Below are 20,936 nucleotides of genomic sequence, written 5' to 3'. Positions count from 1 at the left end.
TAAAATAAAAAATGTGTTCCTTGGACACTGACAATTCTACTGCTAGGGTTGTCCCCTTTTTGTGAGAGAGAGACCTCCTCTGCTTTAACAGCTGCATGGCAGGCAACAGAAGTTCAACAGATGAAACTTTTCTCCTGGCATGGAGATGGTAAGGTGCCACCTGTTAGGAACATAGGAAGCTGCTATACATTGAGTCACACTATGGCTCCATCTAGCCCAGTATTGTCTTCACCGACTGGCAGTGGTCTCCAGGGATTCAGGCAAGGGTGTCTCATACCTGTACCTGGAGTTGCTGGGGTTGGAACCTGGGACATTTTGCATGTAAAGGAGATGCTCTCCCACTAAACTATATTCCTTCTCCTGGGGTAAGGGGAATTTCTGTTGTGAGATGCAGTTGTCAACATGTGAATAACTGCAGTTGGATCAGGAGACCTAAACACAGGGCCCAAACTCTTATGAGTTGGAAATGTGACACGAATTAACTCAGAAAATAGAGGGGCCAGTTCTGTTGAATGAAGGCTGTGTATGTGTATCGTCAGGGCTCATGTGTCCAATTTCATCTTCTGATTCATGTTTTCCTGATGCAAGGAAACAACATTTTCCGAGTGCAGTTATTTGGCTGAGAACATGTGTAATATTTTATTTTTAAAAATACATTTTAAAGAAAACATATAAAATCTGCTTCTCAGTTTAAAACCTTCTTGGAGCAAACTTCTCAGGCTGATAGCATTCTTTCACCCCCACCCTAGCTAGTGTGTTAATTGCAATAATGAATGATATGTGGAATGCAGTTGCACAAATGACACATGAAGATATGGACTTGTCAGGCTGTCGCTCCACCTAGCCCATTAACATCACTAGTGATGAGTGACTAACTGCCTGTGCCATTTTTGCTATTAATGTTGCTTCTTCTTTTTTAAAAGATTCTAGCTGTGTTCTGTTTAATTGTCTCTACACAAGTGAATTTGCCTCCCTCAGTTCTTCCTGGATTGGAGACCAGGTCTTACTGCATGGGGCACCCTTGATCACTAGGGAGCATCTGAGCACTTCCTTTCCCCCTTCCTTGGTGTCTGCAGCTCAAGTGATGGAGGACGAATTCTGTCCCACTTCAGTTCTCAGGAAGAGCCATAAGGGGGTGGGAATGGAACTGAATTTGCTTCAGTTTTCGACACAGTCCTGACCCCATCGCTGCTCCACTGCACTCTTGAATTTTTTAGGGCCCCAAACTTTTAGCTTTATTGCCTGTTGTTTGTTTGTCTTTGACGGTTATCTTAGCCTGTCCTTTCCTTCCATCTGTCTCTTTCTCCACTTGGTCTCTCCTTATCTGTCTCCCTTCGGCAGCCCTGCCACGTTGTTTACCCGTTCAACATGTAGTAGACCTCAATCATCAGCCACTCCATCCAGTGCCAAGCAAGGCTGAGAGGAGGCTTGGCTAATTAACCACATAGGAATTAGCCCATTGATTCCCTTTACATCCCACTTCTTTACAAAGGAAGAATCAGAAAGGAATTTGAGGTGGAGGCTGAAGAGGGACAGATTTTAAACAAATTCCACTTGCAGATTGAGTCCAGTTGGTCTATGTTTCAGGTCCAGACATCTTAGCTTCCTCTGGAAACTTGTACTCTTCACATTGTTTACATAGCTCAGTCAAAATCTTTCTTCAAATGGTCCAGCTCATAGCTACCTGCATTTCAGCAAAGAAGATACATGAGGAAATCATTTCTTTCTTAGCGCCAAATATCCCCCTTTAATGTAGGCATACAGAATTGTACCGGCATCACTTTGAAGCAAGTGCTATTCATCACAGTTAGATTGGTATCCAGGTAATCAATTTAGGATTGCCTGATATAAATAGCAATTGTTTGTCTTTAGAAGAGAGCTTCCATGCCACATCTGGCTCTCAAGCCATGTTTTGATTGATTAGACTGCCATGCAGCTCTTGGGGGGAGCTCTTGTTTAAAATTATCGTTAGGTCCAATTAGCTAGGACAGAGATCAGAATCCGCTTATTCTTAAAATTGGCTCCCATGGGCTTTTTGTACATGACTGAGGAAGGCTGTCATTTAAAGTGACAGTCTGCCACCATTACATCTGGTTTGGCCTCTAGATAATGGAAGTAGAATGCAGAATTAGGGTTTCTATCTCACAAACTTCATGGAAAGCAACTTTAAATTCCATAATATCACTCACTTTGGACCTGAGACTGAGGCTCAACCAGCCAAGTCTTATTCAGTGTACATTGGCATTGAGATGGTTTTCACAATCTCAGCCTGGTCATACAGCATGGTTACTGGCACTGCTAGGGAGCCTCACCTTCCCACCTTCCACTGTAAGCGAACTGTGTGCTATTCTTATGTGTGCTTTCCTGCAGCCATCTGCAAAAATGCACATATTTGGGCATGATGTGGAAGTTAAACCTCACACTTGCCTCTTTGCTGTGGCTTTCATTTTATACTATGGTTCTAGCAGACTCACCTGCCCCTAAAACTCCATATGCTCAGAGTATATAGAGAGCTCATTCTGAAACAGAACAATAGTAAAATATATGCTAGACCTCAACATAAAAGTGGGGGGGGGGGGATCCTTTAATAGATGAGGCCCTTCAGAAACATTTGCAGCCATATGGCAAGGCTTTCACATTTGTTGAAGCAGCAAGGCCCAAATTAACCTTTAATCCTGCATGGTGGATCTCCTCAGCTGCCAATTCCCCCTCTTCTATCCCCCCCAGTCTCTTTCATTTGCACATTAGTTATTATTATCTTCCTTTTTTATAATAATAAAAAATGCTGAAATCTTACACATTTTTCAGTTAAGTACTGAAGGATGCTATTGTTGGTTAGGGTGTGGTGGCGGTGTGTGGGATTACACTTTAATTTTCCTATATGGGAAAAAGGAAGCGTGACTTCTTCTCTTTTCCTGATAATGACGATTAATTAAAGTCCTCCCCTCAAAGGTACCGGGGCTTAAGCCTTCCTGGAAGTGACATCCTTGACTTTTGCTACAGAAGCTCCTCATAATCATCTCACATGTGCAGGGGCTGTTTGTGGTTGTACAGTTCAAGGGAGTGTCATTCTGCACATGCTTAAAGGCACTGAGTTAATGAATTAATCAAATTACTTTTCTTAGTAGTATCTGTCTGTCTATCTATCTATCTATCTATCTATCTATCATCTATCATCTATCTATCTAACGAAGGCTCTTTGCAATGCTTAATTAATAGCAAGATAAACAAAAGGACATTGAAATAACAAACAACAAAGGACACCACTGCAGTATGAACAGAAAAACAGAATCCATAATTGCCACCAAACTCCTGCATTCCCCCCAGGCCCTCTGGAAAAGATGAATTTTAACAGTGCAGTAAAAACAGAATAGTGATGGAGGCAGGCAAGCTTCTTTGGGGATAGCATTCCGAAAAAAGGTGCTAGAACCAAAAAGGCCCTGTTTCTAGTGCTCAAACCTACCAAACTTCAGAAAGCGAAGGGTTACGTAACAGAACCTCAAGTGTTGACTTGAGCATTCAAGAAATTTGTCCTTTGCGGGAGGACGAGGAGATTTGTATGCTGGTTCTAGACTGTTGAAGGCTTTTAAAGTGAGAACCAGCACCTCAAATTAGGCCTACAAATGAATGTTTTAATTTTGCAACTAAAACAGCATTGGGAATTGGTTTCATGACAAAGCAATGGTGAGACCTTCCTCAAATGACACCCTAAATGTAAAAAGGCAGGAGGAGAATATGCTTAGGTTTCCTGGCTCTGATACAGTTGTTGGACTGAACTCAACATAAAATAAAAAAAATCCTGAAGTATAGCAGAATATTTAGAAAGGAAAGAAAGTTGTTCTAATGCTTTCTTAAGCCAGGAGGCTCATCTCCAAGGCCTATCAATATTTCTTTATATAGCAAAAGAACTCTTTCCATGCTTGCAAAGCCAGAGTGCTCTGCTGCTGTGCAGCCTTTTGGATGTTCTTTTTCTGTGCACAGATATTAGTTCTAAACCCACTTGGCTTGGGCCCCAAGTGCTTTATCTGCATCACTCACCTATAATTAGAAATTGGTTTGAAGACTGTTTCCATCATCATAGTTCTCTCCATGATGGACTTATCCCACCATAGTTAAGTGGAGCAGATCATAACTTTGCCAGAGAGAGATTGTTTCAGGATGTCTCTGATACTGGCTGAGTTCTCGTCTTTCCTGAGGGAGATTTTTTTTTTTTTTTTTAAGACTCCATGGTATTCACTCACATTTGGATTGACGTCAATTTTTTTTTTGTTTTAAAAAGCTGTCATAAAGACTCAAAGTTGAAATACAGATTTTTAAAAGATGCATGGCTACCATGAGGGTAATAGATTTTATTAAGCAGTAAGCATCCAGCAGCTCACCATGAATCTCTCATCTCTGATCTAACACCAGGCAGACACATTGAATTTTGTAACATGCCTTGTAGGGTTGGGGGGGGGAGTGTTGTATTAAAACAGACAAGAATTCTGTGGTTCAGGTACTTTATTTCTTTGAAGGTGCTGCTTCACACATCAGCCTTCCAATTAGGTGTACATAAATTACTGGTACAAACAAAACTGTATAATATATTTATAGCAGACCTTACTTTCATGATGGTGGTGCCTCAAGGTAGCGTATGCAGGATTTCCAGGGGTTTTCTCATCTAGTCACTGACCATAAATCTTTGGGGAAAGGCATGTGCTTTAAATGGGTTTTAAATCTATGGTGTGTATGGCCTTAGTTTCAGCAGGGTTGTTGTACCATGTACCTTCAGAGTACTAAAATCCCTACTAATGCATCCTCTGTATTATTTAACCATTTGTGGCACATTCATACCTGGGAGGGAAAGGACCAAGGCAACTTTGTCTGATTACTTGGAGGCATTTTTAACTCACCACAGGTGATCAAGCCAGTGGCTCTTTTCAAGCTTCATGTGCATCATTATCACTCTTCTATATGGGGATATTTTTAATCTACTGAAACTTCCTATCTTGGTCAGTTTGCTTTTTCATAGGAGTTGATTTAACTCTATTCTCAGGTTGGCTTTGTATGTACAGAATTATCTCAAGGCCACTGTACAGATTACATAGCAGCAAACCTGGGTTTGCACAGTGTATGCTTGATAGAATTGACTCAGATTAATGTATCTGTACATTTTTCCAAATGTATTATTTGTCTCCCTCACACATTACATTTTTAGATGCATGGTGTTTTTTATTATGTTAAAAAACCATTACACTAAAAATATAATGATGAAGAATATACAGTGGGGGAAATCTCTCCTCGTTTAGATAATTGGCTCTGAAGTCCACATTTTCCACAGCAGACTTCAGTTTCAGAGGCATCCAACTTGTGAGAGGCATTTTCAGATATTGGAAAACAAGTTTCAGTCAACGTGCTTGCACTCAATTCTGAACCTTGTCTTAAAAGCAACTCACATGACATTCTGTAGCCACTGTTACAAAATTCATGGACTGTTATACACATTACCAGCTTTTCAAAGCTAGAAAAAAGGAATTCAGTAATGGGAAAATGGGAGTAGACAAGTGACTGACCACCAGGTGGCGAACAAGATGCAAATACATAGTTGCTGTATTCATGCGCTTGTTGGCTTGTGGTGTATATTCTATCTCTCCAACCACCACCCTGGCTAAACTAGACATAAAGGTCGCATGATGCAACTTGGGTTATGCCAACTTCCTGTAAAAGCCTCACCCACACACCATCCCATTATTTCTTCTCTGCTGTTTTACTCCAAGTGGGAGTTGCATCCATTATCTGACAAACATCCATCCGAGAAAAAAAAACACAACATGTGGGCAGTTTAAAGCCCTTACAATGCTGCTTACAAGGAATATAATGCACATAATCATATAATACAATCTCACCATTACATTGAATAACCTTTTTACACGGCAACATAATCTATTAGCAAGACCAGCACCATGCGATTAAAATTAGCTAAAACACTTTAAAGCAATTTGGGGTTCGGTTGGGTGGGTGCACCAAAAAACCTTTAAGAGAAAGTAACTTGAAATAAATGGACCTTCAGAGCCTGTTTGAAGGTCTGTATTGGTGGAGCTGTGTGCACACAACAGTCCTTGGGAGGGCCAGCAATGAAAAGGCCCTGTCTCAGGTACCTGCCAACCCAATTGATCTTACAGGTGGATCTATGAGCACAGTTTCCATAGGTGATCTTGGGGTCTGAGCATTTCTTGTAAGTTGCTCTGATAAGACCTGGATACAGTCTTCCAGGTAACAGAAAATGGACAGGGAGCCACCATGCTTTAAAGTGTTAGATTAGGTTTAGGACATAGCTGTGATGTTCATTATATCAACCTACCTTACTGGACTGCTGTGAGAATGGGCGCAGTATAAGAAAATAATACTTAATGATGATGATGATGATGATGTAAGCCCAGTGAGGCTTGCTTCTGTGTATAAGGTTGCACCAGTTACTGCTTATGTTGTGCCAGATTTTAGTGCTGCTTGAACACTTTGTCTGACCCCACCTTACCTTCTTCCTTCCGTAGGCAGTGTACAAGTTGGCTGATGTCTCCTGTAAGTGCCACGGCGTCTCAGGTTCCTGCAGCCTCAAGACCTGTTGGTTGCAGCTGGCTGACTTCCGCAAAGTGGGAGACCTCCTGAAGGAGAAGTACGACAGTGCCGCCGCCATGAGGATCAGCCGTAAGGGCAAACTGGAGCTAGTGAACAACCGCTTCAATTCGCCTACTCCAGAGGACTTGGTGTACGTCGACCCCAGCCCCGATTACTGCCTGCGCAACGAAACCACGGGCTCCCTGGGCACCAAGGGCCGGCTCTGTAATAAGACCTCGGAGGGTATGGACGGCTGTGAGCTGATGTGCTGTGGCCGAGGCTACGACCAGTTCAAGAGTGTGCAGGTTGAGCGTTGCCACTGCAAGTTTCACTGGTGCTGTTACGTCAAGTGTAAAAAGTGCACAGAGATTGTCGATCAGTACGTCTGTAAATGAAGGGCCCACAAGAGCTACAAATCTATATTATATAAATCTATATAAATCTATTTTATATATTTGTATAAATAAATAGATGGCGATGACGATAATAATTAAAGACATTTATTTAAGAGACTTTTTAAAATCTAAAATGTTTCCATTAGAACAGCTAGATGGTTGGGCTGCTCCTTTGTTATTTAATAGGGGAGCAAAGCGGGGGGGGGGGGGAGGTATTTGTTCGCTGGTTCCCTCCCAACCGTGTCACAATGCATCCAGGATAAAAGGGATTCTTGAGGGTCCTCGAAAAGGATCTACCTACAGCTCCTTTATCACAAAAGCAGGAGGATGGGATATGTTCCCTTTGCTATCTTGTGGCTGGATTTCACCTTGGGTGTGTTCTGTGCCTTTTTCGACACAGCCAAAGGAGTGCCCTCCACGCTCAGGTCGATTTCCAAAAGGACTTTGTGTCATTTTCTGCTTCTTGTCAAAACACACTGTGGGATTCCAAACTAAAAGGCGAATTACCTGTTTTAGATATGGGAAGAATGATTCAAAAGGCAGTGTCCGTGCCTGCTGTGGTTGATGTGTGGATTGAAGAGAGACTGTTGCACAATGGCAGATGATCCCCCTGCATCAAGTGGGGGAAAGAAAACATTACCTTTGACCTAGAAGTGCTGCTTTACCCCTGTATATCCTGACAGAAACCCCGGCAACTGATTCTCCTGCATTTTGTGGAATGAAGAAGGGCGGCAGCGGAAGTGGAGAGGGCTCTGCTGAAGCTTTGGAAAGGCAAAACTGTCAGAAGTGGTTTTGCTGGTTGGTGGATTTTCTCTTCTGTGGAAAAAGAATTGTGTGGTGTATTGATCTAACCTCAGGATATGTGACAGCTGGTGACTGATCTCTTGGGACTACTTGGATTGTTTTGGGAAAGGGGCTTATTTGGTGTGTCTCTGGACTTGAGAGAAAAACAGACATGATTCGACACACAGGATTCGACAAACACAGCACCTCAGTCTCTACGCGGACTCAGATGGTCATGGGTGTCACAAGGGCCTTTTCATCCCCCTTGCCTCTGACCTAGATGTACAGTTTCTCTTTTAACATTAAATATCCCTTGTTCTTGCCCTCTCCCCTTGTTTTTGTGAGCACATTTGTTTTGTGTTGCTGCTAATGCATTTCACAGCACAGGGACTTTCTGCCAAGTTGGACTCTTTCCTGGTTTAAAACTTTTATTGCAGTCAGACCCAATTCTTGTGTTATTTTTTTGATATGGTCAAGTCACCAAGAGGTGACATTTCGAAAGAATTATGTCTGTTGCTGGAAGACCGTTTGATTTGTACACTTCCTTGTGTGCTGAGAGCTGGTTTTCACCATCCCAATGACGAGGGTCCTATTGCATTCTGCAAGTTATCTTGTTACTATTGACTGGCAACAATGTAGCAAGTGCAAGTCATAAGCCAAAAGAAGAATCAAATATTTCCTTAAAACTATTGTCATTGGTTGTGAAATACAGCATTGGGAAATTCAGGGGGAATTCTGGAACATTACTCCATTATTTTCTCATATCCACAGATTGGCTAGACTGGATGAAAATGGGCCAGAGCCATTTTTTGTTAAGGCAGAAGTGTGTAGGGAGGATGCCTTAGAAAAACCTAATTGGGGAGGTGAGCAGCGGTATTTTTGCATCAGAGTAAAGAGAATGATAACAAGTGATTATTGCAATAGCCTCCCCCACCCCACCCCATGCTGCAAACACAAAAACATAATCTGCTGCAATTAGTAAACCGGCAGAACTCGGTGAGAACCTTTCTCCATGAAATCTAGTTTTCCATATGCAAGGGTTGTTGTTGTTGGTATAGAGGAGTACAGACCTTAAAAACCCACATGTATAGATTGAAGCTATCACAAATGCACTCCACATGTGCTGCTTGCAGGCAGCTTGGGTGGTATCCTCTTGGTGTCAGCGATGCTGTGTTTGTCAAGATGGCAGTAGAGCAGGGTGAGGGGACTAGGTTGAAGAGAGCTCCAAGGCAGTGGCAGACCTGCAGGCATGACGGTTCCAACCCCAACCTTGCCACCACCACCTCATCCTGCCCTATCCTTGTCCAAAGGAGCATTACATGGCTGCCATGAGGAAGTTGTTGCTTCCACCCCATGACTCACTGCTGGGCTTTGTGAGTACAGTGGTACCTTGGGTTACAGACGCTTCAGGTTACAGACGCCGCTAACCCAGAAATAGTACCTCGGGTTAAAAACTTTGCTTTAGGATGAGAACAGAAATCGCACAATGGTGGTGCAGCGGGCAGCGGGAGGCCCCATTAGCTAAAGTGGTACCTCAGATTAAGAACAGTTTCAGGTTAAGAACGGACCTCTGGAATGAATTAAGTTCTTAACCGGAGGTACCACTGTACTGTATTAAGCTTGACACAGCTGCAGGAAAGTTCTGTTTTCTAAAGGCCATGAATCCTGCATATAGTTTGTCAGTATGACAAACACACATGCAAGTCTGTTTTGCCATGGGTACACATAGCAGGTAGTTTGAGGCAGACAGGGGCAAAGAGAAATTTTACATCCAATGAAATACATATTTGCATTTGTCACAGGCAATAACATATATGTTGGATCCATACAATTTCCTTATGCTCCCTTGGAAAGGGATCACTCTTATCTGCTCTGCATGCAGACGGTCTCAGGTTCAGTCTTTGGTATCTCCAGTTAGAGGGGGTCAGGTTGCAGGTGATTTGATTTTTTTTACCTTTGACCATTGAAAGCTGCTGCTAGCCAGAGTAGACAGAACTGGGCTCAATGAAGGCCTGGTTCCTATGTTCTATATTGGAATGTTTGCCATGCATGAAATCTTCCTGAGCCTGACTTTAGGCTCTACTAGAGTTCTTTCCCCCCCAATTAAGCACTAATTATCAAGTATATGTAGTCATCCTACTCCTGATAGCCACCCCGTGGAATACAGGGTCATGAGCAATTGTTGTTTTCTTAACTTCCTTTACAGTGAGTGATGGATGAAAAAGGTTTGTTTTTTCAGTACCTACAGGGATCATTTGTACTTGAGCAATAGTCAGAAGGCCCAGCCAAAAACTGGAAACAATTACTGAAAATATTATTTGCAATACTTGCTTTTTAAAACAACAACTTTTATATTTTTAAAAAACAAATTGCCAATAGAAATAAGCAAGAGCCCTGTAAACTAGAGCTCTGTAAAATTCAACTCAGGATTTTTAGTCATTTTTTTTTACCATTTCTGCTACTAAAGTTGTCAGCAATGCATATATTTCATAGGCAACAGATTTGAAGCGTCCAAAATATATAAGAGGAAGAGCATTCTGCTTGCAAATTAACTTGCTTTAAAAATACTGTTCAGTTTTTTAAAAAATATTTTAGGGTTTTAAACAAATCATTAATCCATACATTTGTTGGCATCCCAGAGAGCAATTTCTTGGAATACACCAAATGACCCAGATTTATGTTCTTTATATAAAATCCAAAGCCAAAGGTACAATAATTCAAAGTGATGAAAGCTGTTTTCCACCCATGGAAAAACTGAGAGGATAATGGCCTGATCTAGCTCCCTTAATAACAAACCAGTAATTGGAACGATCCCCAAATCCCATGAAATCTGTGCGCTACAGATGCTTGGAATACAGTATCCTTTTTTTCTAAAAAAGAAAAACAGTGTTTTGGCTGCCTGAAAGGTGTTTCCTTCCTTCATATCTCTAACCTTTTATTGTGCAATGACTGCACACTGGCTTGTTTCACACACAACACTAAGCCAAACCATGGGTAAGAATGAATATGCAGGTGTGCAGATACTTTCAGTGAAAATTCTGCTGCTTTACTCCTCTCTTATCCCTGCCTGCTGCTCTACCTGAAGCTAAACATGCTTGGCTTAGCATTACTTCTGAACCCAGTCATGTCATCTGTCAGTGTTACATGTGAACTAGGGCACTGTATGATATTTGTTCTGAGGTTTAGGCTCTTTCTAGATTTTTTGGTACAAAGTGATATTTAGATATGCTGGGCGATTATGCCCCAGTCTCTCATTCTGGGATATAAAGAAAATCCCTGGAAATTTTGGAGCACAGGAGAGGAGAATGACCTGGAGAATTGTTATCCTTGGGAGATGGCATACTGTATTCCCATTTCAACCGCTAAGAAAACAGCAAGGTGTCTCCTGATAAACCCAGTTTTTTGTATTTCTTAATGGAAAGCGTGAGAAATGCTCAGAGAAAATGAAAGGAGTTTCCAATATTCTGCTAAAAATGGTATTATTCTTTAAAATGTTATGGCTACCCATCTTTCCTCCAAAAAGGACTGGCATTTTCCTTGACAATAACTAGGCTAAAACACAGTGACTTGCCCAACAACAGTCTGTAAGCTTGATAGCAGGCAAGATCTGAACAGAGATTTTCCATATCCAGCCTGAAAGTCTAGACACTGTATTACACGTTACATGTTATCTAAATTGCAGTAAGATAGAAAAGACCAGGAGGCACTGTAAAGAACATAGTGTTGACACAATCTGTATCCATAGGGCCTACACTCGAAAAGTACACATGGATGGGACAAAGGTGAAATGTGAGGGGGAAGGCTTTGATGAAGGACTACCAATGTTGGGGGTGGGTGTTGAAAGTTTTAACAGGTAGTACAAGGTGGGTTGATCAGAAAAGACTTTGTAAATGAAAAGGTTTTGAAGGGTTTAAAAGAGAGGTGGGACTGGTATTTGTTACTGCACTGCAAAGGGGGAAAGGTGCTTGAAACCAGAGGAGGCCATATAGGTAAGAGGAACAGGTAATTTCTCAAATGGTTGGATAGATAGTTGTAGATTTTAAATAGTCCTCTGAAGTATACCCAGTAAGGCAGAACTGCATATGACTAAATAAGAAGTTTTGAGGTTTTGGACCAAACCAATCTCTGCTGCTCATACAACAATGGCTGACCATCTTTGCTTATTTGTACCTCACATTCTATATACTGAATTGGGGGGAAGGCATTTCTAAACTGTTTATTCCACTGTTGTGAAATGTCACAACACTATATGCAGACTTATTTGGGATTGCTAGGGGCATGCTGCCAAGGTTGGAGCCCTCTGGCAAGTAATTCCATGTGGAACCCACCATGGGTTTGAGAGTGAAGGTCTGCAGTGGGGAAGTCTCCTGCACTTGTTGAGGCTTCCACGATGTTTAGAACCCATATTATGCAAGGTTCTAGATCACACAGGGGGTCTCCATGAGTTCCCACCGCAAATCTTCACCCTCAAACTCATAGAGGGCTCTACATGGAATACAGTGGTGCCCCGCAAGACGAATGCCTCGCAAGATGAAAAACTCGCTAGACGAAAGAGTTTTCCGATTTTTGAGTTGTTCCACAAGACGAATTTCCCTATGGGCTTGCTTCGCAAGACGAAACATCTTGCGAGTTCTTGCGAGTTTGTTTCCTTTTTCTTAAAGCCGCTAAGCCATTAATAGCCGCTAAGCCGCTAATAGCCGTGCTTCGCAAGACGAAAAAACCGCAAGACGAAGAGACTCGCGGAACGGATTAATTTCGTCTTGCGAGGCACCACTGTAAAGGTGATCCACCATAGGGGGTGGGCCTTGGCAGCATGCTCACTCTCCCACTGCTCTCCCTTGCATGTTTCTTTACAGGCAAGTGTGGTAAATACACAAATAGGGCTTCAGGGGTAGGTACCTCTGAGTAAATAACCTAGGCTCAAACTGGAAAAGTGCTGAGGGAATTATTTGCTTGTAAATCATCTTCCATTTGCCATTATTATCATCCCCTGGCTGTGAGAATATATACTGGAGTGAACTATGTTCAGGGCTGTCTCAAATCAATTTGGTACCACAAACATCTGCTCTGGATTGCACTACCTGTGAAGTTTGCTCTTCCAAACCCTTGGACTGTTCCAGATGATGTGGTACGTTCTTTTGTGACACTCAGCTGCATTGCTGTCCCAGTGACTGCTTGGCTTGCTTGAGCAACCCAGTCAATTCTGGCTCATTTTTATTCAATTTTGGTTTGTTTGTTTTGTTTGGCCTTTTTCTGCTTGCGCTGAAAGATCTTGAGCATGTGGAAGATTGGTTTGCCAAACTGCTGATGTAGAAGCTCCAGCTTTATTGTAATACAATAATACTAACACTATAATTTAAGTATACACCTTATACCTTTAAAGCACATTCAAAGCACATTCTGTCCTTCAAAAAATTATGGGCATTGTACTTTGCTAATGGTTGCAGGGAATTGTAGCTCTGAGGGGTAAACTAAATTGCCCAGAATTCTTTGAGGGAAAGAATGCACTTTGAATGTGCTGTAAACTGTGTACACAGTATTTGTTCAAACTTAATATAACACATATCCTATATATTTAAGATAATGCACAATGTATGGTTGGACTATAGAATCCACTACTGCAAGATGTAGTGATAGCCACTAATTTGGATGACTTTAAAAGAGGATTAGACAAATTAATGGACGAAAGGGCAACCAATAGCTACTAGCCATAATGCTGTAATACCCCCAATATCTGATGCAGTATGCCTCTCAATGCTAGCTGCTGGGGATCATGGGAGATGGTTAGTGCATTAATTTCTTGCTTGCAGGCTTACCAAGAGTCATCTGCTTTGGAACTGTCAGAACAGAGCAGAAAGGCTTTTGGGGTGATGCATTTTAACACAGGGAGCTGCCCTATCCTGAGTCAGACCATTTGCATACATAGCTCAGTAGTGTCTACAGCGAATGGCAGCAGCTCTCCAGAGTTTCAGAGTGCGGTCTTTTCCAGACCAACTTGGATTCCGTATGCAAAGCAGATGCTTCACTGCTGAGCTGTGGCCTATTACATTATTTAATCCAATACATTACAATATAAATTCAAGATTTAAATCCTATAAATATCACACACACACACACACACACGTCTTCAGTTTCTGAATAAGTACCTAAGAGAGTCCCTTTGCTGGAGGTCAGATGTATCAGCTGCCTCTCAAAGTCCCAGTTTGCCATTGGAACCTCACAATCAGGCCACAAAGGCGAGACTGCCCTCCCACTGTTGTTGTTTTTCTATAAAAACAGGACATATTCATTTCTGAAATGCCAATAAACCATTTTTGTTTTAAAGAACACAGTATTTAAATCCAATTTTATGTTACTATATGAGGTATGATGAATCATGTTTACTAAATCTTTGTGGTTTTGCATGGCTTGGCAGGAATGAGGACAACGGCTGTAGAATTCTAAGCATGTTGTCTCATAAGGAAGTACCATTCAATGTAGGGAGATTTAGGATACTTCCAGATGGGGTCTTTATATTGCAAACAGGTCATTCACATCTGATTGTTTTGTGTGCATAATTTGCATGTTAGCTTCAATGCATTTCCTTTTTTCAGTCATGGTATTTGTTGGAATTCTGTTTCTTTGCCATCCACATTAGTGGACTGAACTTGATGGGGTTGGTTTCCCGATCCCACCCCCATAGCTACTCCTTCTCCATCTTTCACTGCCTTCTTCCAGTCTGGGAATGTATTTTGTACCCATCTGCACACCTTTAAAAACAAACAAACAAAACTAGTGCACAGGATCAGAATAACCAGTCCTTCATTATTAAGTCTTACAATAGGCAAAATGGAGTTTTATGCTTTTGGGAGGGAGGGATATCAATTTCCATCACTTCGTGCCCCCCCCCCCCTTTTCTTAACATACTGAGGTTTTGGGCAAGAGTGATATAGCTATATTCCTCCAGTAATTTCACAGAGGCATGTGAAAATACTGTATTTAAAATGTGCAATAGGCTCCCATAACATTTAACAGCAGAAGCACACATTCCGTCACCCAAAAAAACCACAGCAGCTTTGAAATACTGAAACAAGAGTTCTTATGCAAGCTATATGTATTCTAAATATAGATATTTTAAAATTTTGTGAAGTAATTCCCCATATGTAGTGTGTGGATGAAGAGCAAGGTTGCTGAAATTTGGATGTGGCAATCAGTGGAAACTGGTCTCATTTGGTATTCGGACTGCCTGTCTGAAAGCATAATTACTGCCTGGTAAGGATTACAACCTTCCGGTGCAACATTACACATATCTACTCTTGACATGGCTCAAGGTCTCTCACAGCATGTGCAGTTTTGCACCTTAAGCTCACTTACATCATTGCAACATCCACAGTTGGGCAATACTATTTACTGGGACAAAACAAAAAATACTGACGACGGTGTGGCAAACTTTTGAGTCCTCCAGAACTCTTCACTGGGCAAAGTTATTACATAAAGCAGAGGAGTGTGTGTGCCTGATGACAAGTTCTGGAGGACTCAGAAGGTTGCGATACTTTTGTGACATTTTGGCTGGTCTCCCCAAAAGCATCGCTCAGCTGATTTGGGAGGGTGCCACCAATAGGGCTACCTTTGCTTTTTATATTATTTAAACCCCAGCATTGTCACTGCAAGGAAAAAGTAGGAGTCTCCTGCTGCTGCTCTAAACAACATTTACTTGGGAAAGAAAGTAATAAAATTAAACACAAGCTTTGGCAACCATGTACATTGCTGGCCTCAAGCTATATACATACTGTACAGTGATATACACACTTTTCTTATCAAGGAGGATATATTATACAGTAATAGGGACCAGTATTGCCACTTTCCCCTTCATCTGTTGCTGCCCTGAGGTCCTTCCCACTCCTCCTTTTGGAACCTCGCCGCCTTCCTCGTACTTTGAAATCAACAAACCGCGCGAGCGCGCCGTTGAAAAACAACCGCCGCCTGAGCAACGGCCCCGCGCGACTCCGCTCCTTCCGTAAGCAGCGCTCACCCATTACGCACTTTGCGCGGCGGCCGCCGAGCCAGAACTAACGCCTGGCGCGAAAGGACGCTTTAAGAGCCCACGACCTACTTTCCTACCAATGCGGAGGCGGCGCCTTCGGTTTCGGCAGGGTCACGCGCTCAAGCCGCCCGCCCGCCTCCGGGAAAACTACATGTCCCAGGGTGCCCTTGGGCTGAGCCTCCCCGCCCCTCCTCCCCCGAGCACGTCCTCCCGGCGTGGCTGACGCCTGCGCGTCCTCCGATTACGACGCTCCGCCGCCCATTGGCTCGCCGAGCCTCTTGCGATGATGACGCGCTCCGGGGCAAAGGGGAGGCGACGGGAGAGCTGAAAGAGGTGGTGAGTGAAGGCGGAGGGGGCGGGATTCCCGGAGGCGCCGGCGGCACCGTGGGGACTCCCTCCCTCCGACCCCCCTCAGCGCCGGACACAGCTGGGCAGCGGAGTGAAGGCCGTCCGGTAAGCCGGGCTGAGGGGCTGGGGGGCTCCGGACTGGGGCGCCCCCTGAGGAGCGGGCGGCGGGGCCTCGGCCGGTTTCGCTGCCGGCTGACATAGGCCGCGGGGTGGGGGGTGCGACCTCCGACCTCCTCGCTCAGGGCCTCCTCAGGCCGCGGGGGTCGTGGTGCTCGCGGGGCGCTCTCTGCCGGTTGACCTCGATTTCCTGCACTTGAGCCCCTCCTATTGGGCGCTGCTGCTGACCTTGGGCAAGTCACTTATCGCCTCTTCTCTCACCCCGGGAGCTGTAGTGATAAGTGGCTGCGAACGCCTTTCGGACTCTCGCGAAACGCCCAAGAGTTTTACTTTTTAAATAAATAAATGACCAACTCCCTTGAGTGTTGTATCCGGTACCTAATACACCTGTATAGTTTGAGTCTTTGGGTATACTGAAGTAATGGAATTATTAATTAACAAGCAAACGGTGGTGGTTTTTTAAAAGGCTTTTCTGCCTAACTAGAGACGCAAAACCAGCGAAATTTTGTGGCACCTTTTTAAAGGGCTCGCGAATTTTATTACGGTGTGTGGTTTTGTGGCCTCTTAGTTGATATCTCTGGAAGTTTAAGACGAAAAGAAAGAACTTAAAAACCAAGCAACTCCCTTCCCACTCCTACCCCCCCCTCAAAGTAACCAAGGTTATCATCCTAAACACACTTAACACACTGCCCTTTGGGCAGCCTGGCTTACTTCTGAGTAAACATGGACCTGCCCTTGGTTTTCCTCACACATTTGGGTAGTTTTAATTGTTAATCATCACTTTAGGAGATGGCTCCTGCTTCCCAAATGGTGACAACACTTGAGGTGAAAAGCACTGGTCATGTTTTTGTAAACTGCTTCACAGCTGTTAGCAGAATTTGAGGAAATGAAGTGTTAAGTAGTTTTGAGGACTTCCATTTCAATAAACATGCAGAGGGCTACTTGTGAATCTCAACATTTCTATTGAGAATGTCAGTTGCCTGCGTATTTTGTACTGTACACTAGGAGTAAACTTGGACAAGAAAATGAAACTGATAAAATACTGATGTGAGAAAATACAAGTACAACCAGAGAACTATTTTACTCTGGTGGGGAGTGTGCTAGGCTTAAAAAGTAACTATTATGGACAAGGCTTGGTATCAACAATTGTGTACTTGTGTCTGTTGGCAGAAGGTACAGCTTACACATATTTGAAATATTTGTAAATGACAACTGTTTGCATGTATTTTATATTTGGAAATACTGCTTTACTCAGAAATCTTAACACACCTGGCCTTTTGTAAAATTGGTACTGCAATATTTTCTTGAGAATGTGCAAAACTAATGTTCAAAGCCTATGCACTCCTTGAAGTAAGTGTAATTGAACTTAACATGAATAAGTATGTGTATCATAAATGAGAAGTTAATCTACCTAGTTATGGACTCTTGAGCAGATTCTAGAATAGTAACTTTTTGGCTGCAGTGGCAAAAAAAATCAATGACCGTTTGGCACACCAGAGACCAAGGCTACAATCTTTTTCAGAAACTAAAAAGAAGTGTACAACCAACTTCACCAAAACAAAATAAAACAATGTTTTAAACCTCTATATTCTCATATATGAAACATAGTGTATCTGAAAAGTACAGTGTCACTCAAAGGATTGACAAAACAGAAGTTAAATATTGTCCTTGCAGTGGCTTGCAACATTGTTTTCGTGGCTTTTGTCACAAACAGTTAACCTTTTTGGTGGCTTGTATCCATCACTGCTGTTTGTTGAATTAAATCTTAGTGGCTCATAGAAAGGCCCAAATGTGGCCCTGACTTCAACAGTCCTTGCATTCACGTATAGGTTTAGGATTCTCCCAAAGTGGGCATCTAATTATTTATAGCTTTGTTACCAAGAAACATATTCCTTGTTTATAAAGAAACTGCATAAAGGGTAACTTCACATCTTAACACAAAAGTAGTGGCAGGAAGTATGAGTGACTCATGTCTCCCCTCTTCTCACACTTTTTGAGTAAGTAGACGTATTATTTCTCCTATTACGCGATGCACAGCTCCACAGTAGCAGTACACAAGTTTGATTGCATAGGAAGTTGTCACTTGTGTAAAAACATAAAAAGCTATCCTAAGTTGTTTACAAACCACTCTGTTAATAAGGCTAAGTGACTGTATTCTGTTCTTAGTGGAAATCATATCAGCATATCAATGAGAGCCTAAATTTTAACAGGATTAATGGAACAGCAAAAAAATGGTTTATGATGAGTAGTTAAATCAGGATCAAAATATATATACTGAGCAATATTGTGAACTTTCTTTACCATAAAGACTGGAGCTCAGAAGAGCCACTGCCAGTCAGTGTGAACAGTACTGAGCTAGGTGGATCAATGGTCTGACTCTGTATAAGGTAGCTTCCTGTATTCACAAGTCATGTGAATTATTTTTGTGTCATGTTTTCACTTACCTGCCATGTAATACTCAAGAGTCTAATGCGGCTGATAGGTAACAAATCACCTTTGATCTTAATCTTATGTTCCCAGTTTCTCCTAGGGGCGAAGAGAACTAGAAGTCACCTGCTTCCTGGCAGGTTTTCATTTGTCTTAGAAGGAAAACAAGCACGGGACCTTTTCTTTATCCAGTTTAGCTAACACTTTTAATATCAGAGTAGCACTGCCGCAGACCCTTTCAACTAGGATGCTTGCATGGCCTGATCTCTTTTTCCAATGGCAGACTTCTCTTACCACTGAGAGGGAGATCCAAAAACATCCTTTGGCATCTTTCAGAGACTATAAGATTGCACCATATGTGTTACATATGTTTATTCACTGCTCAGACTGTTAAGACTTACAGCTGAGAGATTTCATCATGTGTTCCTTGGTCAACAGTTTGACTCAAATGACAGAGATGTTGAGTCAGTCAGATGACCTACATTCTGCTGACCTGAAAAGGTGTGGAAGTGAAAAGAGAATAAATATTGTTAAGTATTTTTAGTGAGAAATGAAATATTGCTAAGGATTATTATATGATGATTCTTATTAATAACTGTATCCCTGTTCACATAGAGGGCAGGCATCCCAACGGCTGTATAATTATTATTTTTATTATTACTCGCCCTTCACCAGCAGTAGATCTCCCAGTCACCTATGCAGAGGGATGAAGGTGATCTTCCCTGGCAAGTCACCACACTGCAGGGAGTGGAGCAGGGGAGGCTTTGGGCCTGCTAGATACAAAGCCCTCCAGGTCTCCCAGCGAGCTCCCCGAATGCAGGAAAAGTAAGTGAGGCCTGACTCTAATATATTATTTCAGTCCCATTGGGAGCAGTGGGAGAGAAAATCCATAAAAAGTGGCTTCAAAGTTAAGAAGGAACCCTCTCTCCCCTGTATACACACACACATTGTGCCATGCTGGTATGAGCCGGGCACAGCTTTTGATTGGGCAGCTTTTTCACCTTCACGTCTTCCCCTTCTGCCTCTCCTGCACTCCCTTTGCTCTGCTCATTCATTGTTAAGCAGTAACTTGTGTATGCATAGCCAGGGGAAGGGAGTGCTATTACACAAGAGTGTCTGGAACACTTTGCCACCAGTATTGAAGACACTCTGGGACAAATTTTAGGTGAAAGGGTTGTTGACTTTAGTTGCATAAAGCACTTGAAATGAGCTTGCCAAGCACTATTTAAAAAGCTTGCTTACCAATGTGTACAGTGCACTGGACTTCTGCCTGCATGTTGCCTCCATTTTTAAAGAGGTGTTTACATTTCTCTTTGGAAATAAATCCTCACCCGCTTTAAAAAGTAGTAGTCCATATTGGCCAGTTGGCATAAAGTATTCCACTAAGAAATTGCAACTCAGCTATTACTTGTTGCATGTTTATGGATCCAAGGCTGTTTGGTCTGAGTTCTAGCCCCTTCTCTGCATTCTGAGATGTCTTGAGTACTTTGTTTCTGAAGGTGCCCAGCCTGCCATGTCCACCTCTTAGTTAACTTGGATGTTTCAGAGTTGAAATTAAAGATCTAATAAATGTTTAAGTTAAAATAAAATCATTTTGCTTTTGCCAGCCTACAGTCCTACATAAACAATAGGTGGAAACACATAGTTCAGTTGTATGCATGTTTATCTGTAAACACCTGGTCTTTGAGCATTTTTGCATTGGAAAACTTACTCCTGTTTCACTGTCATGGGATTGTTGTCAGAGTGATAGTTAAGGGGTGCTGCTAACAGCAGAGAACTCTGCCAGAACTAGTAGGCCTCAAAGAAATATTGGTCTCTCCTCCTCTGCCCCCTCCCCCTTGCTGAACCACTGGCAAGGAATTATATTGTACTAATATGAAAAGTCAGATGAAACCACTATATTTTTCTACCCTAGGTAAGTAAAGGAAGTGGATCATGCTGCTGGGCATTCCCTGAAATTTAGGCAATGTGGTGTAGTTGTTAGAGGGCAGTCCTACATCCATCACTGCCTCATCTCACTCATTCTACCTCATGTGGGTAGTATGGGCATGCATGGGTCATCCCTCTAAAATGGATGTAGAAGTATTGTCCTTAGAACAGCCCATCTTAAAATTCACAAAGACTACGGTCTATGTTTCTAAATACAGCTCTGAAAGGAGACTCGCTTCTCTGCAAAAATACCCTCTGTATTTAGGTAAGGACATATTCCCACCACACTACTCTTTGCTGTTTTGCTTTGACTACTCTAA

At 42.5% G+C, this 20,936-nt stretch overlaps 2 protein-coding genes and 1 long non-coding RNA gene across 11 annotated transcripts in view; 2 read left to right on the top strand and 1 right to left on the bottom strand.

Moving 5' to 3' along the window:
* WNT5B (Wnt family member 5B) overlaps positions 1–8,101 on the top strand; it is a 125,430-nt gene extending 117,329 nt beyond the window's left edge. For all 8 annotated transcript variants that reach the window (XM_080971632.1, XM_080971636.1, XM_080971634.1 and 5 more), the window contains one exon: positions 6,531–8,101. In XM_080971632.1, coding sequence (XP_080827758.1) covers positions 6,531–6,989 — 459 coding nt within the window. In that variant the 3' untranslated portion in view covers positions 6,990–8,101. The remainder of the gene's footprint in view (positions 1–6,530) is intronic.
* LOC308457625 lies at positions 40–15,784 on the bottom strand. Its single transcript, XR_013977053.1, has 3 exons — positions 15,561–15,784; positions 6,510–6,641; positions 40–1,684 (listed from the first exon to the last, which is right to left on the bottom strand). It is a non-coding gene; the product is annotated as an uncharacterized lncRNA (long non-coding RNA).
* Positions 15,785–16,089: 305 nt separating this feature from the next.
* The window catches only part of ADIPOR2 (adiponectin receptor 2), a 35,758-nt gene continuing 30,911 nt past the window's right edge, over positions 16,090–20,936 (top strand). Inside the window, exon 1 of one of the 2 annotated variants that reach the window (XM_080971647.1) lies at positions 16,090–16,248. The gene's annotated coding sequence lies outside the window, so the exon portion shown is untranslated. Of the gene's footprint in view, positions 16,249–19,492; positions 19,513–20,936 lie in introns of those variants that run through there. The other variant, XM_080971649.1, reaches the window with a different exon arrangement.

The sequence above is a fragment of the Podarcis pityusensis genome (assembly GCF_964106645.2).
Source record: "Podarcis pityusensis genome assembly, chromosome: 10".
NCBI classification, from domain to species: domain Eukaryota; kingdom Metazoa; phylum Chordata; class Lepidosauria; order Squamata; family Lacertidae; genus Podarcis; species Podarcis pityusensis.
This window is presented reverse-complemented; position numbering and strand designations above follow the sequence as displayed.